Source organism: Peromyscus maniculatus, chromosome 5 (assembly GCF_049852395.1).
Source record: "Peromyscus maniculatus bairdii isolate BWxNUB_F1_BW_parent chromosome 5, HU_Pman_BW_mat_3.1, whole genome shotgun sequence".
In the NCBI taxonomy this organism is placed as follows: Eukaryota; Metazoa; Chordata; class Mammalia; order Rodentia; family Cricetidae; genus Peromyscus; species Peromyscus maniculatus.
This window is the reverse complement of record NC_134856.1, coordinates 74,491,374-74,515,719: the sequence shown is the minus strand read 5'-3', so window position 1 is coordinate 74,515,719 and position 24,346 is coordinate 74,491,374. Positions and strand designations below refer to the sequence as shown.

The window sequence follows — 24,346 nt, the reverse complement described above, 5'->3', positions numbered from 1 at the left end:
AAAAAGTTAGTTACAGGACAGCCAGAGCAGCTGTGACACAGAAAAACCCTGTCTCAGAAAACAACAACAACAAAAACAAACAAACAAACAAGAAAAAACAGGAGAAGAAATAGAAACTGGGTTCCTCAGGACAATGCTTACCCTATGCACTAATGTGCTAATCCCTGAAATTCCCCCAAATGTGGAAAACTCAGCTGCATAATCTGTGGTAGTGGGGCACCTCATACATTCACATCTCCCTAAATAAAAAAATTATGTGTGTGTGTGTGTGTGTGTGTGTGTGTGTGTGTGTGTAATTCCATGTATATTATATTATATATACTATAAATATATGTTACAGTTTATGTAATATAAAAATTATATATAATTCCACATATATAATAATATATATGGATTATGACAGAGAATCAAGCTTTTTAATATTTTTTCTAAAAACTAGCTGCTATGAAGCTATAAAACTCACTACCCACAAAGCTTCTGAGCTAGAATCACAATGCAAAAATAGAATAATTTTCAAGTTTTTCCAGAAAATCTGGACAATTTCTTTCTTCAAAAGTAAGTAGACATACTAACTTACACATCCCTGTGTTAAGAAAATGCAAGGCTCTGTTAGTAAAGGCCAGAAAAAAAGAGTTCACATCACAAATATGCAATTAGTAGAGAACTGCTAAGTAGATGTTTCTGGATTCACTTCCCCAGGTTTCCTCTTTTGTGACATGTAATATAAACGCACAAAGCCATACCTCCCTCATCAGGTTGGTGATGTACTTCACATGTAGAAATGCAGGAGTCTTGTCTAAATCCAGTGAGGACCTCCCTTTAATCTCCTTCTCAAAATCTTCTTTGTAAACTTTCTGTCAAATAAGACCATATCATATTCAATGTAAGGAACTCTAGTGAGTATAAGAAAACTATGAGAACAAGCATTCATTCTCAGAACCAAACTATGTTTTCTCATATAATTCTACCATCTCATCTTCTTTATTGTTTTTTTTAATAAACTTTATTACAAAAAGCTTGCAAATAAATGAAAACAACCTCATACACTGAAACTAAGCAGTCTTTTTAACAATAGAGTAATAATTTCAGTTTGGGCAATTTCACAATATAGGTGGAGTTTTTCCATCAGGACCATCAGTCAGTTCTGTCCTGCCAGCCAGCTCACAAACAACCACACAGAGACTTATAAATGCTCAGCCAATAGCTTAGGCTTGTTACTATTGAGCTCTTACAACTTAAATTAACCCATATTTTTATTCCTTTACTTGCTGCCATGTGGCTCACAGCAACACAATTCTACCAATGAAGAACAGAGTCACGAAGCAATTTCTCACGCTGAGCAAAGGCACTGAACATCTTATGTGATTAACATCATTCCATTTTATGGGAAGAAGAAGACAGGCTTTCTGAATGGATCATCTGATGGCTTCACTCAAAAGGAAGTTTGGCTCATCCACTGGAAGAAAATCTGGTGGTGTAGAAGCCAATTCAAACTCTCCAAATGTGTAAATGCTCAAGACCCCATTATCCTTCTCAGAGGCAGCCTTTTGTGAGCCTGGGAGAACCAATTTTAAAATGCAATGAGATGGATGGGAAATGGGTGTTACTGCTGCTTCATGACTTGAGCACTGAGACTATTGCTTTACTACTTATGCATTTCTCATACAGATGAAGTTACACTGTGAGGGTAACCTTGTCATAATGTTAGGGGTTCCTCCTTAAGAGTTCACAGCAGCAGCTGGATATGGTCCATGATTAAGCACTTATTCATCATGTATGAGGCCTGGAGTTCACGTGAGAAATAAATGGAAGAAGCCTATGGTGATCCTGTTGGGGAGGAGCTAAATCTATAACAATTCTTGCCTTTCAGACCTGCTTTGACATCCTTGGCTATGAATACAAATTCTAGCATTTGAGTTACACCCTTGAAAATCAAAGACAACCTGTGTTTTATTTTTAAAGATTTACATATTTTTTATTTTATGTGTATGAGTGTTTTGGCTGCATGTATACATGTGTACCATGGTGGCCAGAAGAGAGCACTGAATTCACTGGAACTGGAGTTAGATGGTTGTAAGATGACATGTGGGTGTTGGGTACTGAAACTGAGTCTTCCACAAGAGCAGCAAGTGCTCTTCACCACTAATCAACCTCTCTAATCCTAATAACCCATGTTTTACGATTAGGAAGATAACCTCTTCAAATGGCAAAGTATCTATTCATTTGAAATATTCAGTAAACAGGAGCCAGATTTACCAAATGTTTTATTCAAAATACATCATAAAGATGATAAAATAAATAAATTGTGCCTAAGACTGTTACTCATGCAAAATGAGAAGCTATTTCTATGTTCATTATGCACCTATTACAAAGAAAAGTAATTGTGTGAATAAACATATTCTCCAAAGCAGAAGTAAGGTGAAGAAAAACACGTTGCCTCCTCACTTAGCATTTGTGTTACATATAGTTACTCAGCCAATAACGAGCATGGCTGTGAGAAAAGGCTGGAGCAGATATGTCCAGTAAATCAATCAAGAAGTTGCATTAAGAACATTTTGACTTAAAGAACCATAACTACACACACAAAAGAAAAATTATGAGAAATTGTTCTTTTTTCAGGCAGAACTAATTGGGACAGCATGGTGGTTCTCTTCAAGTCTGCTTTTTCTGTCTATGTCCAAAGGTGTTTTTGTACATCACATTATCTAAAATGTTTAGATATTTATTTCTCTAGCCTTGAGAATATCAGTCTGGCCCAAAAGATTCCCCTAATGGAAACCCTGACTCTCATCAAGCCTTTCTGAGAGCAGGCAGAACTGAAAAATCTGAAGGGAAAAAGAGGAATCTATCTATCTGTGGCTATAATTAAAGGGACAGCCTGTCTGTTGCACTCGGAGGAGGGGAAGAGCAAACGGGGAAGAAAACGAGAGAGATGAGGCTTTAAAACATGAGAGGTTAGGCCAGGTGGTGGTGGCGCACGCCTTTAATCCCAGCACTCGGGAGGCAGAGCCAGGCCGATCTCTGTGAGTTCGAGGCCAGCCTGGACTACAAAGTGAGTCCCAGGAAAGGCACAAAGCTACACAGAGAAACCCTGTCTTGAAAAACCAAAAAAAAAAAAAAAAAAAACAAAAAAAAAAAAACAAAAACAAAACATGAGAGGTGAGGTGTTAAAATCCCAACTCTCCAAATTACTATCGTTTCTCATTTAGAAACAAGGCCTTGAAATATGTTAACCACGAATGATGAGGTAGATGATGGTGTGTTGGTGAGAGGGAAGTTAGGTAATTGGGGTACAAAAAAAATTAAGATAATCACAGGAACAGCACGAGAGAGGGGTTTCAGCATGAGTCCCTGTCTCTGGCTGAGGATGCCAGGAGAGCGTGGCAGGGAGCTGACCAACTTAGGAGGCATGAGGAGGATGTCAGGGTTCTGTGGGATGTCTATGAGAATCCATGGGGGAGCAACAGGGAGGATGTGAGGGACCACAGGGTAACTGTGGGGGGGTCCATGGGAAGGTTAAGGGGAAGCCAAGGAGAAGGCTAAGGGGAAGCCATGGAAACACTGTGAAGAAATTCCGGAGAGGCTGTGGTGAAGCTGTGAGATCATGGTAATGATGAGACTGAAGCCACCAGCCAGGTGTTGCTTTCATAAAAAAAAATAAATAAGTAAAAAACAAAAGGCCTATGTTCTCTGTATCCAGCCAAGTGTTGCTTTCATAAAAAAATAAATAAATAAGTAAAAAACAAAAGACCTATGTTCTCTGTATCCTTCAGTGAACACAGGTTTAACAGTTTTTACACACTGTTAAGCTTGCAGAGAACCATGAAAGTCGAAATCTCTCCCTGGGCTGTGGGTCTGCAACAGTGGCCACGTACTTCCTATAAAATGGGGAGAGCCATTAAAAATCCACTGCTAGCTCACATAAAAGGCGGCTCTATAATGGCAGATAATCGTGCAATATAAAGGATATCCAAAACTGCTTTCTATACTATTGCCTAAATGGAGAAATGAGATTCCAATATAATCTGTCCTCTTTAAGGTGAGCTTTTGTGGGCTTCTGAACTTGGACCGAATTTCCCAGTTCTGCCAAGTCGCCTAAAACAGACAACTTACTTAATCTCCACAGGTACTGACAGTTCTTTATCAAATTCAATAAAAGACTTAAAAAGATATGACAGGAAAGGATAAATAATGCCTCTCTCCTCTTTGACTTAAGAAGGAATTAACCAAGTGTGTCTAGTCTCAGGTTGTCTGAAGGGCTTCTTTCCAAAAAGATGGCTCCTAGCATCCCAACAAAGCAGATGGCAAACAAAACCACAATGCTAAGTTGCAACTGTCTGACACCACTGGTCCTTGCCTCTGTCCCTCAAAGGTAATAGCCCATTAGTAGCCATATAAGGTGGGTGCTGACTGTCGACAGAACTGCCTGGTACCCTAAATGAAAAGAAAATAAAGGAATCACCTGGTCAAAGAAACTCTAGTCTGAGGAGTGGCAGCCTGTGGCAGTGTTATCTTCTCTTAGAAGCAAAGTAAACAAACAAAACACATTCAAGTATTACTGGGGGTGGGGTCAGGGGTCAGTTAAATAAACATACAAAGGAAGGAAGTACCGTGATGGTGACCAGGTCCTAAAACACTGGTGACATTGACCAGATAAGTGACTTAATTTAAGACAGTTTACTTCAGTGCATTACAAGGGATCACATTCTCCTCAAGCCATTTCCTTTAAAGATTAAATGAGCTGCTGGAGGTGAGGCTCTTAGCAAGGTGGCAGGCACAAAATAAGGATTTAACTATTTAAATGTTGTTGGTTCTATTACCATTGTGGGGGGAGGGAAGGAAAAGCAACCAGGTCTTCATTTTTCAACTAGTTTTAGACACTCGATTTTACATTGGTACAGTTTGAAAGCATTGATCATGGCCAATCTGGAGAAGTGTCAGGGCTTTTCCATGGGAGTGAGAGCAGAGAGGAGCCCATCTGCTTGATAGCTAGAGTTGTTGATCAGTAGACTAAGGTGCAGACAAATCCAGTGACCTCTGGCAGTGAGAGACTAGATCTAGAACACAGGTCCTGTCCTGCAGACCTGTGCTCAGGTCCTTGAGACTCCCTGCAGAGCTGAGCTGGGTCTAGAACAGGGGTCCTTGAGCCTGCCCTGAAAATAATGTTGAGTCTAGAACAGAGATCCTTGAGCCTGCCCTGCAGACCTGTGCTGGGTCTAGAACAGAGATCCTTGAGCCTGCCCTGCAGAACAATGTTGGGTCTAGAACACAGGCCCCCAAGCCTGCCCTGCAGAGCAATGTTGAGTCTAGAACAGAAGCCTGCCCCGCAGAGCTGTGCTGGGTCTAGAACACAGGTTCCAAAGCCTGCCCTGCAGAGCAATGTTGAGTCTAGAACAGAAGCCCGTGAGCCTGCCCCGCAGAGCTGTGCTGGGTCTAGAACACAGGTTCCAAAGCCTGCCCTGCAGAGCAATGTTGAGTCTAGAACAGAAGCCCGTGAGCCTGCCCCGCAGAGCTGTGCTGGGTCTAGAACAGAAGGCTGTGAGCCTGCCCCGCAGAGCTGTGCTGGGTCTAGAACAGAAGGCTGTGAGCCTGCCCTGCAGAGCTGTGCTGGGTCTAGGACGCAGGTTCCAAACTTGCCCCACAGAGCAGAGCTCTTGTCTCTAGATCCCACTCATCACTGGCTGATTCTTTTCCAATGAGAAAACTCCAAGTATCAACGTTTGGCAACAAGCCCCGCCCCCTACCTCACTCTGCATCTTCTGAGCCTCCTTTGAAGACTGATAAGATGGTGTCTCAACAAACTCAAGCATGGACTTGCCCTTGTTTTTCTCATATTCTTCTCTGTATTTTACCTGAATTGAAAAAAATATTAAAAGCATATCAAAATAAGGGATGTAGATAGTTCAGTGGCAGAGCACATTTTTTAGCAAGGGCAAGGTCCTGGGTTCAATTCCTGACAATAATAACAACAACAACCAAAACCTAAGTATAGAGCAAAACACAATAAATGTACGCCAAGTTAATCATCCGGTTTTGTGACATCAAGTTATTCTGGCAGTTTAGGGTGATGAATGGGATCCCCAGAGTCAGGTATTTAGTGTCATTGGACACTAAATAATGTGTTCTATAGAGGACAAATAAAGTATTTTGTCAAACAGGTAGAATATGTCGATACTTATTAAATAGATGGGGTTATTTATATCTGTACTTGCAGCATACATATGTGGGGCAGAGAAGAATGGAAGGAGGAGGAAAAGGTGAGAGAGAGCTCACTGATAGTCTCCATGTATATCAAAACATTTTGAATAAGTTTTAAAAAATGAGTATGATTATCTTTCTGTCAACGGAGAGAAAATGTTCCCTGAACTCCTGAGTTTTCCCCTAGATACTAACTAAACCGTATATGATTTCCTTTTATTTCACTATCCGTTATTTAATACTATCATATTATGAATTATTTGTTTCAATTAAAATTAGTTTTATCTCGATCCTATTTATAAAAGGGAGGATATTTTCTGTCACTTCAGGTTTTGTTCTTCTATTTTCTTTGTGTATGTGTGCATATGTGTTTGTGTCTGTGGTGTATGTGTGTGGTGTGTACACACGTCTGTGTGAGTGTGAATGTGCCACAGAGGCCAGAAGAGAACGCTGGGTGTCCTGCTCTGTCACCCTCTGTCTTACTTCCTTGACACAGACAGATGTGGATATGGAACCAGACTGGCAGCCAGAAACCCCCAGCAATCCTCCTGTCTCTATCACCCCACCCCACACACTTACAGCTACAGGGGCATACAGCCACCCCAGCTTTTGACCTGGGTTCTAGGGGTGAGCTCAGGTCCTCAATACTTGTACAGCAGTCACTCCTACTTGCTAAGCTGTATTCCCAACCTAGTGTCTTCTATTTCTTTAAAAAAAAAAAAAAAAAGCTAAAATTGTATGTAAGCCAGCATCAGGGTTGAGTTTTAGTAAAATTTTTAACTCAGTTCATAGAAAAGCTTTGATCATGACTCACTTCATTCAGAAATGCATTTTCATTCATTCTTGAGCTTCATTGTAGGGGTCCTCTTTCCCACCCACCTCTGGCCTGTTGGCCATGGCCACCAGGTCAAGAGGGGAAAGAGGCAGAGGGGGCAATAGAAAGCTTTGGCGGCCCATGAGCATGAATGGAGACAGCCCTCCAGGAGACATATTTCAGTGAATCAGCTTGACTTTATTCCAGAACATAAGGAATATACAGGATTGGGGAGCCCGGGGACCTAATTTGCATTAAGTGGCTCGCCCCTATCACAGGGCTTAGTATGTGGCAGTAGGGTCCTATAGCAGAGCCCTTAGCACGTCTTCTTAGCAGGGATCTGTGGCAAGGGTCAAGTTAAAGATGAATCAGGCATCTGGTTTTAGAGATAGCTTTTAGATAAGGTCAGTCCTCCAGGCCCAGGGACATTCTCCAAATAAGGGCAGCTAGAGGCAGGAAGTTCTGCTGGAGGGAGGGAGGGAGCTTCGTTTTGCCAAGCTTATTGAGATAGGCTGCTGGGCCATGAGGAGGCTGTGACCTCTAACCAGCCAGCCATGTCTCCCAACACTTCATAATGGTTTGTAAAATTATTTAAGTTGTACAATGATAATGATAGGTAGTCAACCTAAAGGAAAATTTTCAGTACTTAGAACTTTGTAATGACAAAAAAAATTGAAATACCTATTTATGATGGAGTTTTATTATAGAAAATTTTAATGGATAAATAAGAGTGCTGCATACATGATATCATACTATATTAGAATACAGTTTTGTGGGGGGAAATTCAAAGAAAAATAAGAATTTAAGGTGAGCATAGTGGTGCACGTCTGTAAACCCAACACTGGGAAGGCAGAGGTAGGAGATTAGCTGCAAGTCAAGTTACATAGAGACTCCCAGGTCAGCCCTATCTTGAGGAAGAAGAGAGAAGGGGGAGGGGGAGAGAGAGAGAGAGAATGAGAATGGATTTAAAGACAAAACTGGTGCTTCCAAACTTTGGGGAGGGGTGTTGAAGTGTCAACTGGACACACTCTAGAATCCCCTGGGAGGGACTCTCAATGAGAATTCTTAGGTCAGGTTAGCCTGTGGACACGGCTGGAGGGAAATGTTTCATTTATGTTCACTGATGTGGGAAGAGACAGCCTAGGTGACATCATTCCTTAGGTGTTTGTCCTAGCCTGTGAAAGAATGTGTCCATTACTTCATTGAGCTCTGCTATGGATGCATCTGTAACCAACTGCTTCAAATACCCACCACCTTGGCTCCCCTGCAGTGATGGACTATAACCTGTGAACCCAATAAACCCCTTCTCTCTTGAACCACTTTTGTTGGGGTATTTTATCACAGCAACAGGAAGGGAAGAGAGTAGTTTATTTTCAAATCGTTGTGAAATTTATGCTCCATGGAATACATCTAAAAGAGTCATGTAAATCTTTATTTTAACAGATGCTAGACATAGCATCTTTAGCAACTGTTTAAATTTAGAGTAATAATAAAAAACAGATACTGGTCTTACAACATGCTAGGAAGGAAGAAAGTTTTAAGGTTTTTTTTTAACAGACTACATAGGGTTTCATAGTTAGAAGAAATATTAATTTAAAATACATTAATAAGGATGTTTTCCCTTTTCAATAACACTTATAATTAAATGGAGAAATTATAATAAACCTTATATCCAGAAAATTAATTTTGTAGCTCAAAAATGTCAAATCAGCACACTGTAAAAATTTTAATCATCATGAGATTTGATCACAATTTAATTAGTTCCTAGATTTAAACTTTTTAATTATATGAAGAACATATTTTTATGAAAACTACTTTAAGTTGAAACATGATTCCAGCTCCTTGACCCAAAGGATAAGCAAAATTAATGTTCTTGGGCTCCATTCTTCCAAGAACCTGGCGCTAAGCAGAAGGCACCCCAATGGTCACACAGGTCTGAGGGGTGAGCCGCGCTCATCAAAGACCTCACCTGACTCTGGAGGGTGGCGTTGCCTTTATGGTGCAGGTGTTCAGTGGCCTCTGCATCAAAGTGATACAATCCTTTGTTGTCTTCAAAATTCTTTTTATATTCCCACTAAAATCAAACACGAAAATAAGTTTAGAATAAGAGAGAGCGGTGAGTAAAATTAAGACTGGAGAATGTAACCGGGGTATGGTAGCTCATGGGAGGCTGAGGCAGGAGGACTACTGTGAGTTCTAGGCAACCCTGGGCTACTGCCTCACAATGATTCTTAGTAAAGCAAACAACATACAAGCCGGTGGGGTGGAGCTGCGGTGCTGTTACAGAGCCTGCGTCTATAGCAGCCGGCATGGAGGAGGTTCTGGAACTAAGATAAATAGACAATGCAAGATGGTCTCACTGTAGGAGGACTTGAGAAGAGCACAAGAAATAGTCAGTGATTAATTGTAAACATGATGTGGAGGACAGTCACAGAGTGGTAATGAAAATCTGATGATGGGGTCCTGTGGATCATGAGTGGGCAAGGTGGGGTGAAATACAGACACTGCTTCTTATCCTAGGACATACATGGTGTTTGGCAGGGTCCATAAGGAGATAGGAACAAAAAGAGAGAACAGGGTGAAAGGAAGCTAGAAACTAGGACCCTGGCTGTAGAAAGAGACTTAGCCGTGAGCAAGAATGGAAGTGATGGAGAGAAAGAGAAGCTGAGAGACAACTGAACTAACTTTTAATTCCAAGGAAAGGATGGGAGGCATTGAGAAGAGGACCTGAAGAATGTGGGTACAATTCATTGATTTTTCTCTTTTTTGAGTTGAAGAAATTGGAGTAGGCAGTCTACTATTTAGACATACATAAGAAGGTAAATTTGGAAGGGACTAGATTGAGCAGGGATGACATTTTACTCTAGATCAGCAGCAGTGAAACAAGATTGCCTTGTGATTTCTAGCACTAGAGCCCAGACACTTAGTAATTAGTCCTACTTGGAAAAGACTTCTACAAGAAAAGAATAGTCTCAGAGATGCAAGGCCATAGAGACATACAAAGGTAAAAATCAATTGCCCGTGGGTTCCAGGAAAAAAAAAACATTCTGTGTAGAGTGAAGGGAAATATATGTAACTTTTGAAGGGTGGCCTAAAAGAAGTGGCCGTAAACATCTTAGGAGATGCTCCACGGACAGGAGTGTGAGGGGCAGGAACATTTAGTATCAAGAACAGGAAGATGGAAGATGTTGGTGCCCTGACACAGGGGAACAAAGCTACCGAGGAAGCCTGGTTTCTGTGCAACCTGTCACTCGAACTCTAACCAGAATGAAATGAGTTTGGAAAAGTACCAAAGGAAATCTTGCCAATGTCCACACATTACATCTTGACTGAAGAGAACACCCTAAATTTTGGTTCCTCTATGAATTTTAAGTTAAAACTAAATAAAAGCTAATTCAAGCAAATGGTCAAGCCTAAGCCTGAAATGAAAAATTAAGAAATTTTATGCTTTGTTTAGAAATTTTCATAATATCCACTTATAAAATAAATATAGCTTTAACGTATTAAGGCAGAACATATTCTATTTTGGAATCAAAATCCATACCTAATGAATTCTAGGGAATTATTCCTGGAATAATGGGTATATACTAAAAAGGGGGCTTCAATCTTCAAATGAAATTTCTAATACAGGGGCTCATTTTCTGTATTGAATAGTCTCTGTTGCCTCCTAGTGGAAGTTATGTAGAATAACACAATATATATTTTTTAAATTTATATGAAGTTACAAGTTCCATTTTCCACAGCAAAGTGTTTCTTCAAACATTTAATTCATGGTTCTTGACAGGCTTTAAAATTACCCACTCTGCTCTACACTCTACACACAACAGATTAAAATTTAAAAAATCTGATGCAGACCAAGACATTTAGAGATGTTTAATAAAACAGCTTTTTATAACAAACTGGCACTCAGTTTTGGCAAAATATCTAACATGAAATTTCTTCTTCAATGTTTTAATAAAATCCAGTCACCTTATGCATCAAGAAAAATTCTATTCTCTTTATACAAATATTTAAAAGAAGGCTATTCTAACTTAAAACAAATTTAAGCCCATATAGCCTCATACAATTTTAATATGTAAATCATTTGGAGAAAGTCAAACTCTCTGACCTATGTAATCATTTCTGTGATATCAGACTAAGACAGCCTGTGAGCTAAGCTCTGTGAACAAGGAATAAAATGAATAATGTGACTTTGTTGGGGGCTTTCTATTGGGGAAGGACAGAAACTGTGTACATTAAATTTTTATTCTTTTTCTCTATTGTCAAACAAATATCAACACTTTGAAAAGAAATATTACACATGAATCCCCACATCCCTAGGAGAGTTAGCCTGAGTGTGGGCTGGGGACAGGACATGGCAAACACTGCCACAAAGACAAAAGCTGGACACTGGAGGTTGAAGAGAGCAGAGGGTACAGAGGACAGAAAAGTGAATCAAGGAGAAAAGCATGAAACCAGAAGAGGAATGCAGGTGTGGTTAGGATGTGCACGTTGGTGGAGGGATGAACGTGGACAAGACAGGGCAATGTAATTTAAGCGTCCTCACACCATGGGCTAATTCTGAGCCTGGCGACGTGGCTCTAGCACTGCAAACAGTAATATACTCCTTTCAACCCAAAGACGAATACTTTTTAAGTAAATTAAAACTAATCTCTGCAAGTGTGAAGCACTTACATGCAGTGTACACCCTGAGAAGGCTGGTGGTGGCGACATTCAAGAGAAAAGAAATACAAATAGCAAATGGTGCTTTGTCAATGCTAAGAACTGGAGCTCCTTTATGACTATGGCTTAGAGATCTAGTCTTGTGGCTTTTCACTGAAGACTGTGGGCTTCTAAAAAGCTACTAAAAAGACTGCCTCACATCTTACCTAACATGTATTTCTTCATCTGATCTGGATTAGTCTGTAAGTTAGAGTGCTTTGTAACAAATGGGTGATTATTATTAAAATAGGTATGGAAATAACAGGGTCAAATTAGAGTTGATCATTACCAGGTGGGATCTGGATACATGCAGAGTGGAGCCACCAATGACCAAGGGTCATCATTTGTAAGAATTAGTGAAGTCAGTATCCAGATGCACCAAGGGTGGACACAGTATCCCAGAAGGCTATAGTTCTGAGGGACTGGCCATAGGAATAGGAAACACAAATATTTTCATCAGGACATAAAGTTGTCCTTGCTGACTTGCAGATAACATGGAATCCATCTTAAGACTAAATTCCTAGTGTCCATGCAACATAAGCACCTTCATGATTTCTTGTCAGAGAAAATGAGGTTTAAACTATGGCAAGTATTTGCTACTGAAGACATAACATATATGATACACTGGGGTGGCTTTCATAAAAGCCTGACTGCAAGGCGTGAACATCAAGTGGTTTCATTCTGATATAGATGAAGAAATGGGAAGAAGACAGAATGGATGCTTGCTTCTACCAGTACCAACAAATGTGCTTGTAGTCATGAGATGTGAGGAGCTAGCAAGAACCCACTTTGGGCATCATTTTCTTCAGCGGAACAGCTATGTCCACTGTCTATGCCCCAGCAAATCACCTCCACCCTAGGCTCTTTCCGGTAGCCCTCATTAAACTCAGTAGGTCAAGGACACACATAGACATGACAGTAGGAAAGGTCCGTGTTGGCAAGAAGAGGGGATTGAGCAGAAGACGGATGGGGGACAAGATAGGGTAATATGGAGTGAAAGGCCTAAAATGTATTTCATACACGTATGAAACTATCAATGGGTGAAGAATAAGAAAAAGAACTCTTTTATAAAGAGACTCTGACCATGGGATTTGTACAAGCATGTGGCTACTTTTCAGCGAGTTAGTTGTTGGAGAGGAGAGACACATGGCACATCGAATGAAGCAGGTGAGCCCGGGAGCAAAGAGGAACACTGGCATCTCAAAACTACACACATCTACGCTACAATGGCCACCAGACAGCCCACTTACTCCACTGAGCATTTTGCTGGCTTTCAGAGCATGGTCTAAAAACAACAAATTTGGGAGGTCTGAAACTGGCTCGTGCATGGTTTGAGCATCTTTCTTGTACTTCACCTACAAAAACAACATGGAACAAAACACCATCTAGCAGAAGAAAACAGGCTTGCACTGGCATTGTTACCTCTTTTTTTTTTTTTTTTTTTAATCCCTTCCTCACACACTGTTAGTGCAGAAGTGACAGAAGGATTTACAAGTAGCCACTAGATGGTGCTGATTCACTACAGAATGAGTAAAATGGCCATTTATGGACTTGAAAACATTTAAATTTCTTTTACTGTTTATATATTCCAAAACGGTGGTGTTAACACACTTATGTAATTATAGTAGAAACTCTGCTTTTAGAAAATAAGGAGACTCGTTGCTGTATTCTTTCCACACTGCTGCCAAATTACTTCAGTTTTACTGTAATTTTAAGCTTTTGCGGCTTTGCATTCTGTAGCCATGTAAATCTATTTTGTTTGTTTTAAACCAACTACTTTGGAATTTAATACTAATAATAAGAATCAAATATCAGTATCAAGCGTATTAAACATGAACTGTATCACAACACTTTTAAACAATTTATGCATGTGAAACAAATCTTTACAGCCACCCTAATTGTTGGATATTTTATTCTTATTTGACAGAAGAGGAAACCGAGGCACAGAAAGATTGAAGTCATAACAGGATTCCAAGTGGCAGGACAGGATCACATCTAGGCGATCTGACCCTCAGCCTTGAGCATTCAAGGCTCTGTTGTAGTTTCCTTTCAGATTAACTCATCTCTGCATACATTCAAGTCTTATCAGTCAGGAAAAGAAAGATTCTGACATCCCCAGAGGTTCAGAAGGACAAAAATATCCACTTTAGTTTCCAGAGACAAACCAAAACTGGTTATTGACCATAAATACTTTCTAAACCTTAATGAAAGAAAAGTCAAGCCAGCCCCAAGGAGAAGAGGTGAGCCGAACTGAAGAACCAGCAAAGCAAGCTTTCCATGATACTCAATTCTCATGACTGGAAAGGATCTGCACACATTTTAAATGATAGAAAAGTGATCTGTTTGTCAATGTTTCTGCTTTTATGCAATATCTCCACCTAGTAACAATTCCAAATATCATTTATCAAATTAACGCATCTTAATTTTAAAAACATGAAAATAAATCTGCAAAGATAGCACTTACTATAATAAAACTGAAAGAAATTTTAAACTTTTAGCAGCACAATTTACTAAGCTTCTTTTTGATAAACCTCCATGTATCAGGTAGTCCTTTATAATAAACTCAATTTTGTGGCTATAATTATGAGTTAATTGTTGTCCTACCTACTAATTTGTGATAAAACACATCTCCTCCCTGCAAAACTCTATAATCTATTTCTACTCTTGATCAGACATAATAATTTTATTCATACCACTGTTCCTACTTATTAACTAATTAGTAATCAGTAACCATTAATAGCAAATTATAATAATATACTTTTCTGGGGGGAAAAGCTTCAGGAAAATATGCTTCAGTGTTTTCAACTACAAATTACTTGGAAATTACATGATCTTGATTAAATATCAGTAATTACAACACAGTTAGTTCTAGGAAAACAAGACTCAAAAGATATTGAGAGCAATTTCTATAGATTACAACTTACATCGCTTGCCAGGACAGTAGCGAGCTGGTGTTGCCGAAAAGAAGCAGTTTCCAGTGGGTTGTAAGAGTGGGTTTTTCCTTTCATTTCATTATCAAATTTTTCTTTATATTTAACCTATCATAAAGAAAAAGGACACAGTGAATTACGTCCCATATTTTGGTGGAAAAGTAACACATTAGGTTTTTTTTTTTAAGAGATCAAATAAAAGCTACCTTTCAGATGAGTAGTTACAAAATGTAAATTCGTGATATTCATTCCCCCTCCATAAAGCTTAATGAGGCATTTAGAAAAATTTAATGTGCTACTTGAATATTGGTCATGAATGTCATTAAGCATGAACTAGCTCAGATTCTCTGCCCATGAGAATTATGTATTTAAAATATAATTTTTTTACATGTTGGTTCCCATTTCTGTACTCCTGGAACCCAGGATCAGTTAGAACTGAAAAAACACATTTCTTAAGGTCTGCCACACTTAGAAAATGGGTCATTGAAACCAGAAATTGAATGGATTTTTCCTGTGGGAAACATTCCAAATAAAGAATACAGTTAGTATCCATATTTCATTTATTCAAAGACTCATTTTAAAACTATATTTTCCTGCAACATCCATGTCTCAATTGTTCAAAGCCTAAGTTTTAGAAAATAGATTTTCCTACAACGCTCCATATCTGCTTCCTGACAGTTTTAGTTTTTCCCGCTTTAACTCCTCAACTTATCCAGCAGAAAAAGTATGTTTACCATTCAGTCTAAATTTTTTGATTCTTTAGTCAGAAGACAAGAAAAGGGCTATCATCTTAGAGTTATTACATCATGGATATGTTATGATATGGGTGCATATTATAGACAGGAATGTGGGGGTAAGTTCTCTCCCTGAATAGATAAATAAAGAACACCTTAGTCTCTCACATCTCATATGCCCTTGATGAATGCTGCCAGGAAATCATGTACACATTTCAAAAGCAAAAATGAACTGTTTCAGGCTTTCATTTCTATTTCTATAAATTTACAGTATTTTAAAATACTGGGAAAAAATGTTTTCTTATAATATACTCATAAACGGCATTTATCCACATGCCTTAAGGCTCTGCCTTGCAGTAGTCCTTATTAAACAGAATTGGAAAATGACTGTCTTCCTGGTCCTGTTGGGGGTAGTGGTTATCTTCAGGGATACCTGCCAGGGGTCTGAGAGTGAGCTGCTGAAGCTTGGGTAGGAATCCAGCACTGAAGAAGTATCTTCTGTGTGTTCTCTTTAAAACTAGCTTTCTGATATTCGTGCTGCCTGATAAATTGATTTTAAATAATTGGTACAGCATTTCTAAAATGAAAAAGTATTTTAAATGATTTTTTAATGTTTTGAAATCAGAGCCAACAGCACAAATAGAAAACGTTTCGATTTCCTCCACTACTTAATTGGCACTCACTTCAGGATCCTTCTTACTCGGCCGGGTTCACGCCTGCACTCCCTTTTCTGAGCCACACTTCCCTCTGCTTAGTCATTTTACAGGGATTGCACTCAGGCAGTGGCTGGGCAGTGGCTGGGCTGCTCTCACCAGCTGATGGGCTGTGCCATGCCGATTGGCAGCAAGTTTCCAATCAGTTACCCCCATTTGCTAACCTCAACCAACTTGTGTCTCAGTTACGTAAGTGAGAGAGTAGGTCCTCTGACTTTAGCCCCAGAGAGCCTGTCTGAGTTTCTTTCGTTACTGGGATGAAATACACCAACAACCAAGGCAACTTGGTGAAGAAAGGATTTATTCTCGCTCACAGTTCCAAGTTACAGCCCATCATTGTGAGGAGGCCAGAGAGGCGGCCACTAGAGACAACTACTCACATATCATTTAAAGGACAGCAACAGAGAACAAGGGATAAATGCGTGCTCGCCCCTTAGTTTGCCTTCTCCATTTTATACAGTGCCAGACCTTCTGCTCATAGATTGGTCCCACCTACAATTTCGATGGGTCTCCCCAGTATCAATGAACATAATGAAGAAAATCCCCCACAGGCATGCCCAAAGACTCATCTCCCAGGTGATTCCACACTCTGTGAAGTTGACACTTATCAATCTCCACAGCATATTTACTACGGTTTTTGTATACCAAGGAGTTGCTCCATGACTCCATCAAATGCAAAGACAATGTGTGGATTGGTCTGAGAAATAAAAATGGTAACTTAGCAGTTCCTAAACCTGGCATTTCCTCTTCCAAGTAAAAACATATTTCTGAGAAATAATTCTCAATCTCTTGCCCACATCATTCTGATACAATCACACACACACACACACACACACACACACACACACACACACACACTGAGCAGAGTGCTGTAAATTTGTTTTCATTCTAAACCTTGGTTGTCTAAGTGATGTGGTTTCAAAAGATGTGCAGGAAACAAAACCGAAGAGTTTCCACCATTAATCAACTAACACCAAATAACTGCATTATATAAAAATACACTGATCAAACACTGACATACAACTGGATCTTGCCTCACAGCTTCTCCATATTCTGCACATACGTGAATAAAGAGAATCAGATGGCTTATATGGGTCAAATCTTTCACCTTCCAACTGTCTCCCTCACTAACAGAGCAGACATGTTCAACATTCTGTTCCATTTTCAATGCACAGTTCACAACCTGACTGTCTATTTCCCTATTCACACTCACATCTCCCAGGAGGTCCCTGCAGTGCCTCGACTGTCACTGCTTACCCAACCATGGAACAAAGCATAGACCTGCCAGTTATGAGATCATTGCAGAAAGGGAGAGACAAGTGTTGATTTTAAGATAAAATGTCACTCCTTCTACCCAGATTCATTGTTTTAGAAATAAATGAAGTTCTATAACTAAGTAATGAAGTTACTTTGTTTACATTATGAGTGTCACCCATAGTGGCTCAAATATCCATCACTTTCTAATAAGTATATAGAATGATAGATTATATAAAATCAGACTCCTATTTTCTAAAGAGTTTTGACTATAGTGAGACTTGAGGGGACTTTGAGCCCCACTGTGACTGTTAGGCCATGATGACAGAATTTAAACTAATTCTCTAAGCGCCACCACACAAGGCCATGCCACCAGGAAATGAGACTTCTAAACACACGAGTTTTCAGCTCTCAGGTGTCTGGCTCCCTCATAACATCACCTATGTTTAAGGGCCCCTAGACCCTGCAAAGAGAAAAACATAACCTTCAGCATCACCATAAAAACAAATGTTAGGAAAAAATGGAAAATCTGAGGAGTGGACCTTAATTATCAGAGAAAACAACACACCATGTGTCTAAAGGTATCCATTTTTTCCAATCTTTGCTAAAATTGAACTGCAAGTGAACAAGGCAAACAGTAAAGAATTTAAAATAGAACTCATCACAGAAACAATCAGATTTTTAAGTCTGAATTTTACACAGAATGTTATCCATGCCTTTCTTTTTCCTTTCTTCCTTCTTTCCTTCCTTCCTCCCTTCCTTCCTTCTTTCCTTCCTTCCTTCCTTCCTCCCTCTCTCGCTCTCTTCCCTCCCTTCCTTTTTTCCTTCATTCATTCCTTCTTATATTTTCTTTCACTTTTTATTTGAGTCTGGGAGCTAAACTCAGAGACTTTTGTGTCTTTATTTTCTTTACAAAATAACACAATCTCACCTTTGTATTAAGTGTTAAGAATCCAAATCCTTAAACAGACATCCACATATTTATCAACATCCTAATCTATTTTATTGCATAACCTAAAGCCCTAGGTTGTGGAACTTGCCATAGGGTAAGTCACTCAAGTCAATTTTTAAAACACAGACACATATGCATACAGGACTAATACAAACCACATCAAGAACTATGCAGAAATGAACAGAGATCCATTCACATTGGCAACTTGGGATATGACATTTAAGCTAATGCTTGGCAGTGTGAGGAGACTGGCAGAGTATGTGTTTGCCAGGAAGAAAGAACGGGAGCATCTCCAAGCCAATTAATACCCTTAGCAGTTTAAGGACACTATTTATTACTAAATTTTCCATACTGGATCTTTTAAGTTTTAAAATCATTCTTATCAATATAAAAATACAATTTTGTAACAAATACTAATTATTATATGTATATTGTTTCTCTTGTGTTATAAAACTAAACCAAAAATTTAATCCCTTCATCCTGCAGACAAATTCCAAATACTAAGTTCAGATGATTTAAGGACATAGTATCAAATTAACCTTACTTACAACTTTTAAGCTGATGGTTTTGACAATCCATTTATTTTTGAGATGCACATAAACTAGTATCTTTGTCTTGGCACATGCAATTTTATTTTACTAAAACTTTTAAACTACAACATAATAATATGTATCTTCCCAATTTTGAAAGAGAAAGTTGCAGCTGGAGAGATGGCTTAATTTAAGAGTGAGTACTGCTCTTGCCAAGGACCAGAGTTTGGTTCCCAGCAACCATGTCAGGCGACTTAGAACCACCAAGAACTCCAGTTCCAGGAACATTAGACACATCTGGCCTCCACTGACATCTGCACTCACATGCATGCATGCACAATATGCACACACTTACACAAAGTAAAAAATCAATATTAAAAAAAATAAAATTTAAATGGAAAACCTTTCATCTGCAATTAGAGCAACTGTTCGAGTTACTATAATAGTTAGGTACACATTTCTGTTGCCCTGCCCGAGTAAAATGCCACAGAGCACAGCGTACAGGCAGAACGTGAGCATCTCTCCCATTCACAGTCTGCTGTCATCCCCACTGCACAGCAGCCCACTGTCCTGTCTTTGCCTTCTCTCCCACACCCCCTTCACCCCTCTCCCTGCTCACTGAATTCCTGAGCCCTTTCCACCAATGGATGTTTGTGCCTTTGCCAAGGGCTTAGGAGTCGGTAAGCGCATGACCCTCAAAGTTACTGGTGGAAATAAGAAGCTACCTTTTTGACCTTGGTTTCGGGTTGATGCGCCTGAGAACACACATTAAACAAGCCACTCTAGGACTCCTATCCTCTCTTCTTCCCATCTTTTCCCTTTCAGGGATTTACGTACTATATGATCAATGGAAAAGCAAAGTTGATAGGTACAGAAGACTTGCAGATTGCAACCTGTTTAAGCATCTGATCACTCAGTGGCTACATAATTTGAGATTGAAAAAAATGTATTTCTAAAAACCCGGAGTGGAGACATCAAATGGCAGGACTCTTGTGGGCTGATTTTGAAATGTGAAAAAAATACTCTGAAGTTTTCTTTACCAACTCACAGTGAGGAGTGCATAGAGTGAAGTTAAGACCGGAGTCTGGGTGAGTGTGACTGCTCTCAGTCTGCCCTGTCTGTGAATTCATCTAAAAGAAAAGTAGGTGAGAAAACACTCCAAGTATTTAAAAAAAAAAAATGACGATTCTTAGGGAGTTGTGGGATCTGTGGCTGGGTGTCCATTTTAACAAAGCACTCACAACTCTAATAAGCAGCTATACCTGCTGTCAGATCAATCCTACAGAAACAGAGAAACAAAGTAACATGGCCCAGGTCACTCAGCATGCAAGCCACAGAACCATAGTGTAGCTGGAAGGGGGTGGTCTTGCTCCACTGCCACAGTTTCCTACTCACTGAAAGGGACCCGACTGCTTTTGTACAGTCTACTGTGTGGCTGAGGGGAACTTTCCATCTACAGCGAAGGAAGGGAGGTACAACAGGTCAGGGAGGGGGCTGGTCAAACGGCTCGAGAGGTTGCTGGCTGCCAAGCTGTAATGGCCTGAGTTTGAACTGTGGGACCCATGTCTTCTAATCTCTCCACGAGATCTATAGAACCCACACACATGCACAATAAACCCAAAGCAAGTCCAAGCTCTCTTGCCTTCATAACAAGCATTATTAGGGATAATCTGGGCTTCCATAGCTATCTTAGGCCTTTTATAAGATATGTTTTGTCCAAGCATATCTTCAACCTCCTATGCTTTAGAAGCCTTCCAAGCCACAAAGTTGTTTTATAAGCAAAAGGCCCAGTAAACTGTAAAACAATTAACACAAGTCACAATTACACTCTTGTGTCTTTCACACACATCCCTTCTCTCCACCTCCCTCCTCTCCACTAAAGCTAAGGAGACTTCTGAGGGGTAGATCATTTCCTGTGTGATTCTTGCAATGACTCCCAGCTGGCCCATGGGATTTTCATCTCTCACAGAGGCCAACCTTTCCTGTAGAGTGTTGACATCTTAATCTGCCTGGAGTAATGTCCCCATAAGCTGTCCTTCATCAAATTTTTCTGTGATTATGTATTTCTCACCCAAAAGTGGAAGCTATCTGAGTGACTGCAGTTGAGATGATAATTATTTCTTTTTTAATCTAACTCAAAGACACACATGAACACACACACAAAGACAGAGAGACAGACAGACACACACACAGACAGACACAGAGAGACAGAGACAGAGACAGACAGACAGACAGACACACACACACACACACACCCTGCATCACATGTGGGAATCGCTTTCTCTTTTTACTGCTCTGATGATACAGCACATCATTCCTATTAACCATTGGGTTGGGAGCCATTAATTGAACAGCTACAGAGTTCAACTTTACAGGATGAGGAAGTGGATGGATGGCGATGATGGTAGTGCATTATGAATTCATTTAATACCGTTGGACTTCAAATGGTCAAGACAGCAAACTGAATGGATGTCGTGAGAAACACCAAGACCCAAAGTAACTTGGGAAGGGAAGGGTTTATTTCATCTTACAGCCGCCATGTGACAGACCATCACTGAGGGAATTCAGGGCATGAGCTGAAGCAGAGATGATGAAGGCTGAAGAAATGCTCCTTCCAAATTGCTCCACTGCCTCTCCTATACAGCCCAGACCCACCTACCCAGGGATAGTGCCACCCACAGAAGATAGGCCCTCCTACCAAGTAGCAATCAGAAAAAAATGTCCCCACAGACACGCTCACAATCTGATAGAGGCAATTCCTCAGTTGAGATTTCCTGTTCCTACATATGTTTAGATTTGTGTCAGGTTAAGAAAGTATATTAATATATGAAATATAACATCATGTGCTAATATATTATATAAAAGGAACACATTATTTCTGTTCTGCTCTGTAAGCAATGCCATATAGTCAAAATTAACATAACACTGATCTTTCTCTCATTAAAGTCCTCCCAGATTCCTATTTATGGCTATAACTAATCCCCCTTGATTCAGTGAACCCATTGCTGTCCTCAGTAACCTTCCATCCTTCATTTGGGGCTTTCCTCTTGAGCAGATTTCTCTCCCTTTAAACCCAGCCTTGCTCAAAACTCCCACCTACACAAAACCTTTCTAACGACATGTACTTCTCCCCCACACTAGCAAGAGACAGCATGCTGATGGGTACAAATGACATTTCACTTCAATTCTGTTGACATTTATCTTTCCCCTAATAAATCTGAGCATCTTTCCACATAGTTATTGGTCATTTCTATTTCCTCTCTGTAGAATTCTATTCACCTCATTTCTCACTTTTTCTGTTGAGCTCTTAGACATTTTTATTTCCACCTTAAAGAACTTAAGAGGGTGCTGGAGAGATAGCTCAGCAATTAAGAGGACTCATCACCCTTGCAGGGGACCCAAGTTTGATTCCTCACACCCACATGGTAGATCACAACCACCTATTACTCCAGGCCCAGATCATCTCATATCATCCTTTGACCTTCGGGGCCTCTTTATACACATATGTATGCTTGGACACACACACATACATACACAATAGAAAAGAGCTTATGACAAAAACAGATACTCAAATATTTTATTGTGTGTATTATATATAGATCTTTTTGCAAATATTTTGAGATAATTGCTCTTCTTTTTATTATTTAAAAGATTATTTTCAATTTTTCCCTGTCTGTACAAATTCAACAATTGTTTAATTTATTCAGTTATTTAATTTGATCCTCAGTTTTGAATTGTTTGGATTTGAATTGGAATTACATAGAACCTTTAATTGGAAGAAATAACATTATGGTGATGTTGAGTATCAAGAATCTCAAACCAGGAGCCCATTATATCTTTCTAGACTTAGGATTTATTTTATATTTTTCAGTTATATTTTAGATTTTTATCTATTTATATTGCTCCATTTTGAAGTATAATATAAGAAAAGGATTTTCCCTCCAAATTGAAAACTATAAATGCATTTTTAAATAAAAGTTTGTTAACATTACTGTTGACTCTGTCACACCCCCCACTCCAATAAGCTTCCTTGTTTAGTTGCTGACTTCCTTGAGGTTTCTGAGACAGGGTCTCAAGAGGTAGTCCAAGCTGGCCTTTGAATCACACTCCTCCTGCCTCGGCCTCTGGAGTGTTGAAATGACAAGTGGGGGTCACCACCTAGAGCAGAGATTTTAATCTTTGTGCAATCAGTGTTTCTAACTATTCCGTTAGAACCTCTGGACCTCTGGTCTTGTTAAAGAACAAATCTTGTGCTATATAATGATCCCTGAATTTTCTTTTAATATTTTGGTTTTTACATTCCTATCTTTTGGGTTGCTCATTGGCATTCATTTGTTTGGTTTTGGCTTTACTTTGCTTTGCTTTGAGATGGGGTCTCATTCTGTAATGCAAGCTGACCTCAAACCTTCTGCCTCAGCCTCCTGAGTCCTAGACTTATAGGAGTGTAGCATCACAATTGACCTGCATTCATATTGTTAATCTACCTGAGATTCATTTTTGTATAGGGTTAAAGATGTGGACCCAATTTTCTTTCACCACAATGGGTGGCCAGTAACATTAGCACAATTTATTAAGTGGCCTAACTTTCCCCACTGACTTGAGTCAATACTTTTGCCATACATTAAATTCTTAGACATACTGGAATCTATTTCAGGAATGTCACTCCATCCCATTGATTATTTTACCTCTCAATATATACTAACCCCATACTGACTTATTCAAATGGTTTTCTAGTATTTCTCCATCACTGATCTCCATTCTCACACTGTTAAAGGCTCTTTCAGAAAACTCCCGTTCACAGAAACTTTAAATTTATTTCAGCCATATTCTTAATAATCCTTTTGGATTCTAATTGAAATTGAATGACATTTATATGATAATTCTGAGAAAATTGAAATTTTAACCTGTTAAACTCTCAATCAGTTCACTTTCCAGATTTGTAGACTCTTTGGGTTTTATGTTCTAAAACCAGATTTCAAGGTTTTGTGTATTATATCTTGCCTTTTTAATTTTCTAATTAAGGGAAAGGTTTATAAATTGAGAGAATATTTTATTACTAAGTTAAAATCGTATGTGTGCCTATTTTGTGTAGATGTGCAAAAAATACGGCTTTTGGTATTGGCTATCACTATCTCTGGATACAACACGACCAATCTCATTGAAACAGATTCCGATGTGAGCCCAGAGGAAAGAAAACTATGCTTTGTTTTGAGAATTAGACTTTTTCCCTTTGCTGAAATTTGTAATTATTGCAATCCTAGTTGAAGTAGCTTCAGAAACATTACCTTTGTTTATTCTTACAATTAAAGATATTATCTATTTGAAATATGTCCCATGTTCCTTGAAATAATACCTCTGAATAAAGCCATTGAAGAATCATCATGCTCAAGTCTTACCTGACTGGAAAGTTTGGAGGCTTCCACAGCATGTTCGAAATCTGGTCTTCCAATTACAGAAGGCTCTTTATTCACTATGCCTTGCCCTTTCTTGTATTCTGCCTGAAGTGAATAATGAGAAAAT

General features: G+C 39.3%; 1 protein-coding gene across 15 annotated transcripts in view; it reads right to left on the bottom strand.

Annotated features, from left to right (window-relative positions):
• Nucleotides 1–24,346, bottom strand: part of Nebl (nebulette) — a 361,793-nt gene that overhangs the window by 60,968 nt on the left and 276,479 nt on the right. For 12 of the 15 annotated variants that reach the window (XM_076572681.1, XM_076572688.1, XM_076572678.1 and 9 more), the window contains 6 exons: nt 24,223–24,324; nt 14,638–14,751; nt 12,964–13,068; nt 8,982–9,086; nt 5,745–5,852; nt 744–854 (listed from right to left, as the gene is read on the bottom strand). The exons of 2 other annotated variants lie outside the window; for them this stretch is intronic. In XM_076572681.1, coding sequence (XP_076428796.1) covers nt 744–854; nt 5,745–5,852; nt 8,982–9,086; nt 12,964–13,068; nt 14,638–14,751; nt 24,223–24,324 — 645 coding nt within the window. The remainder of the gene's footprint in view (nt 1–743; nt 855–5,744; nt 5,853–8,981; nt 9,087–12,963; nt 13,069–14,637; nt 14,752–24,222; nt 24,325–24,346) is intronic. One more of the 15 variants, XM_042278067.2, reaches the window with a different exon arrangement.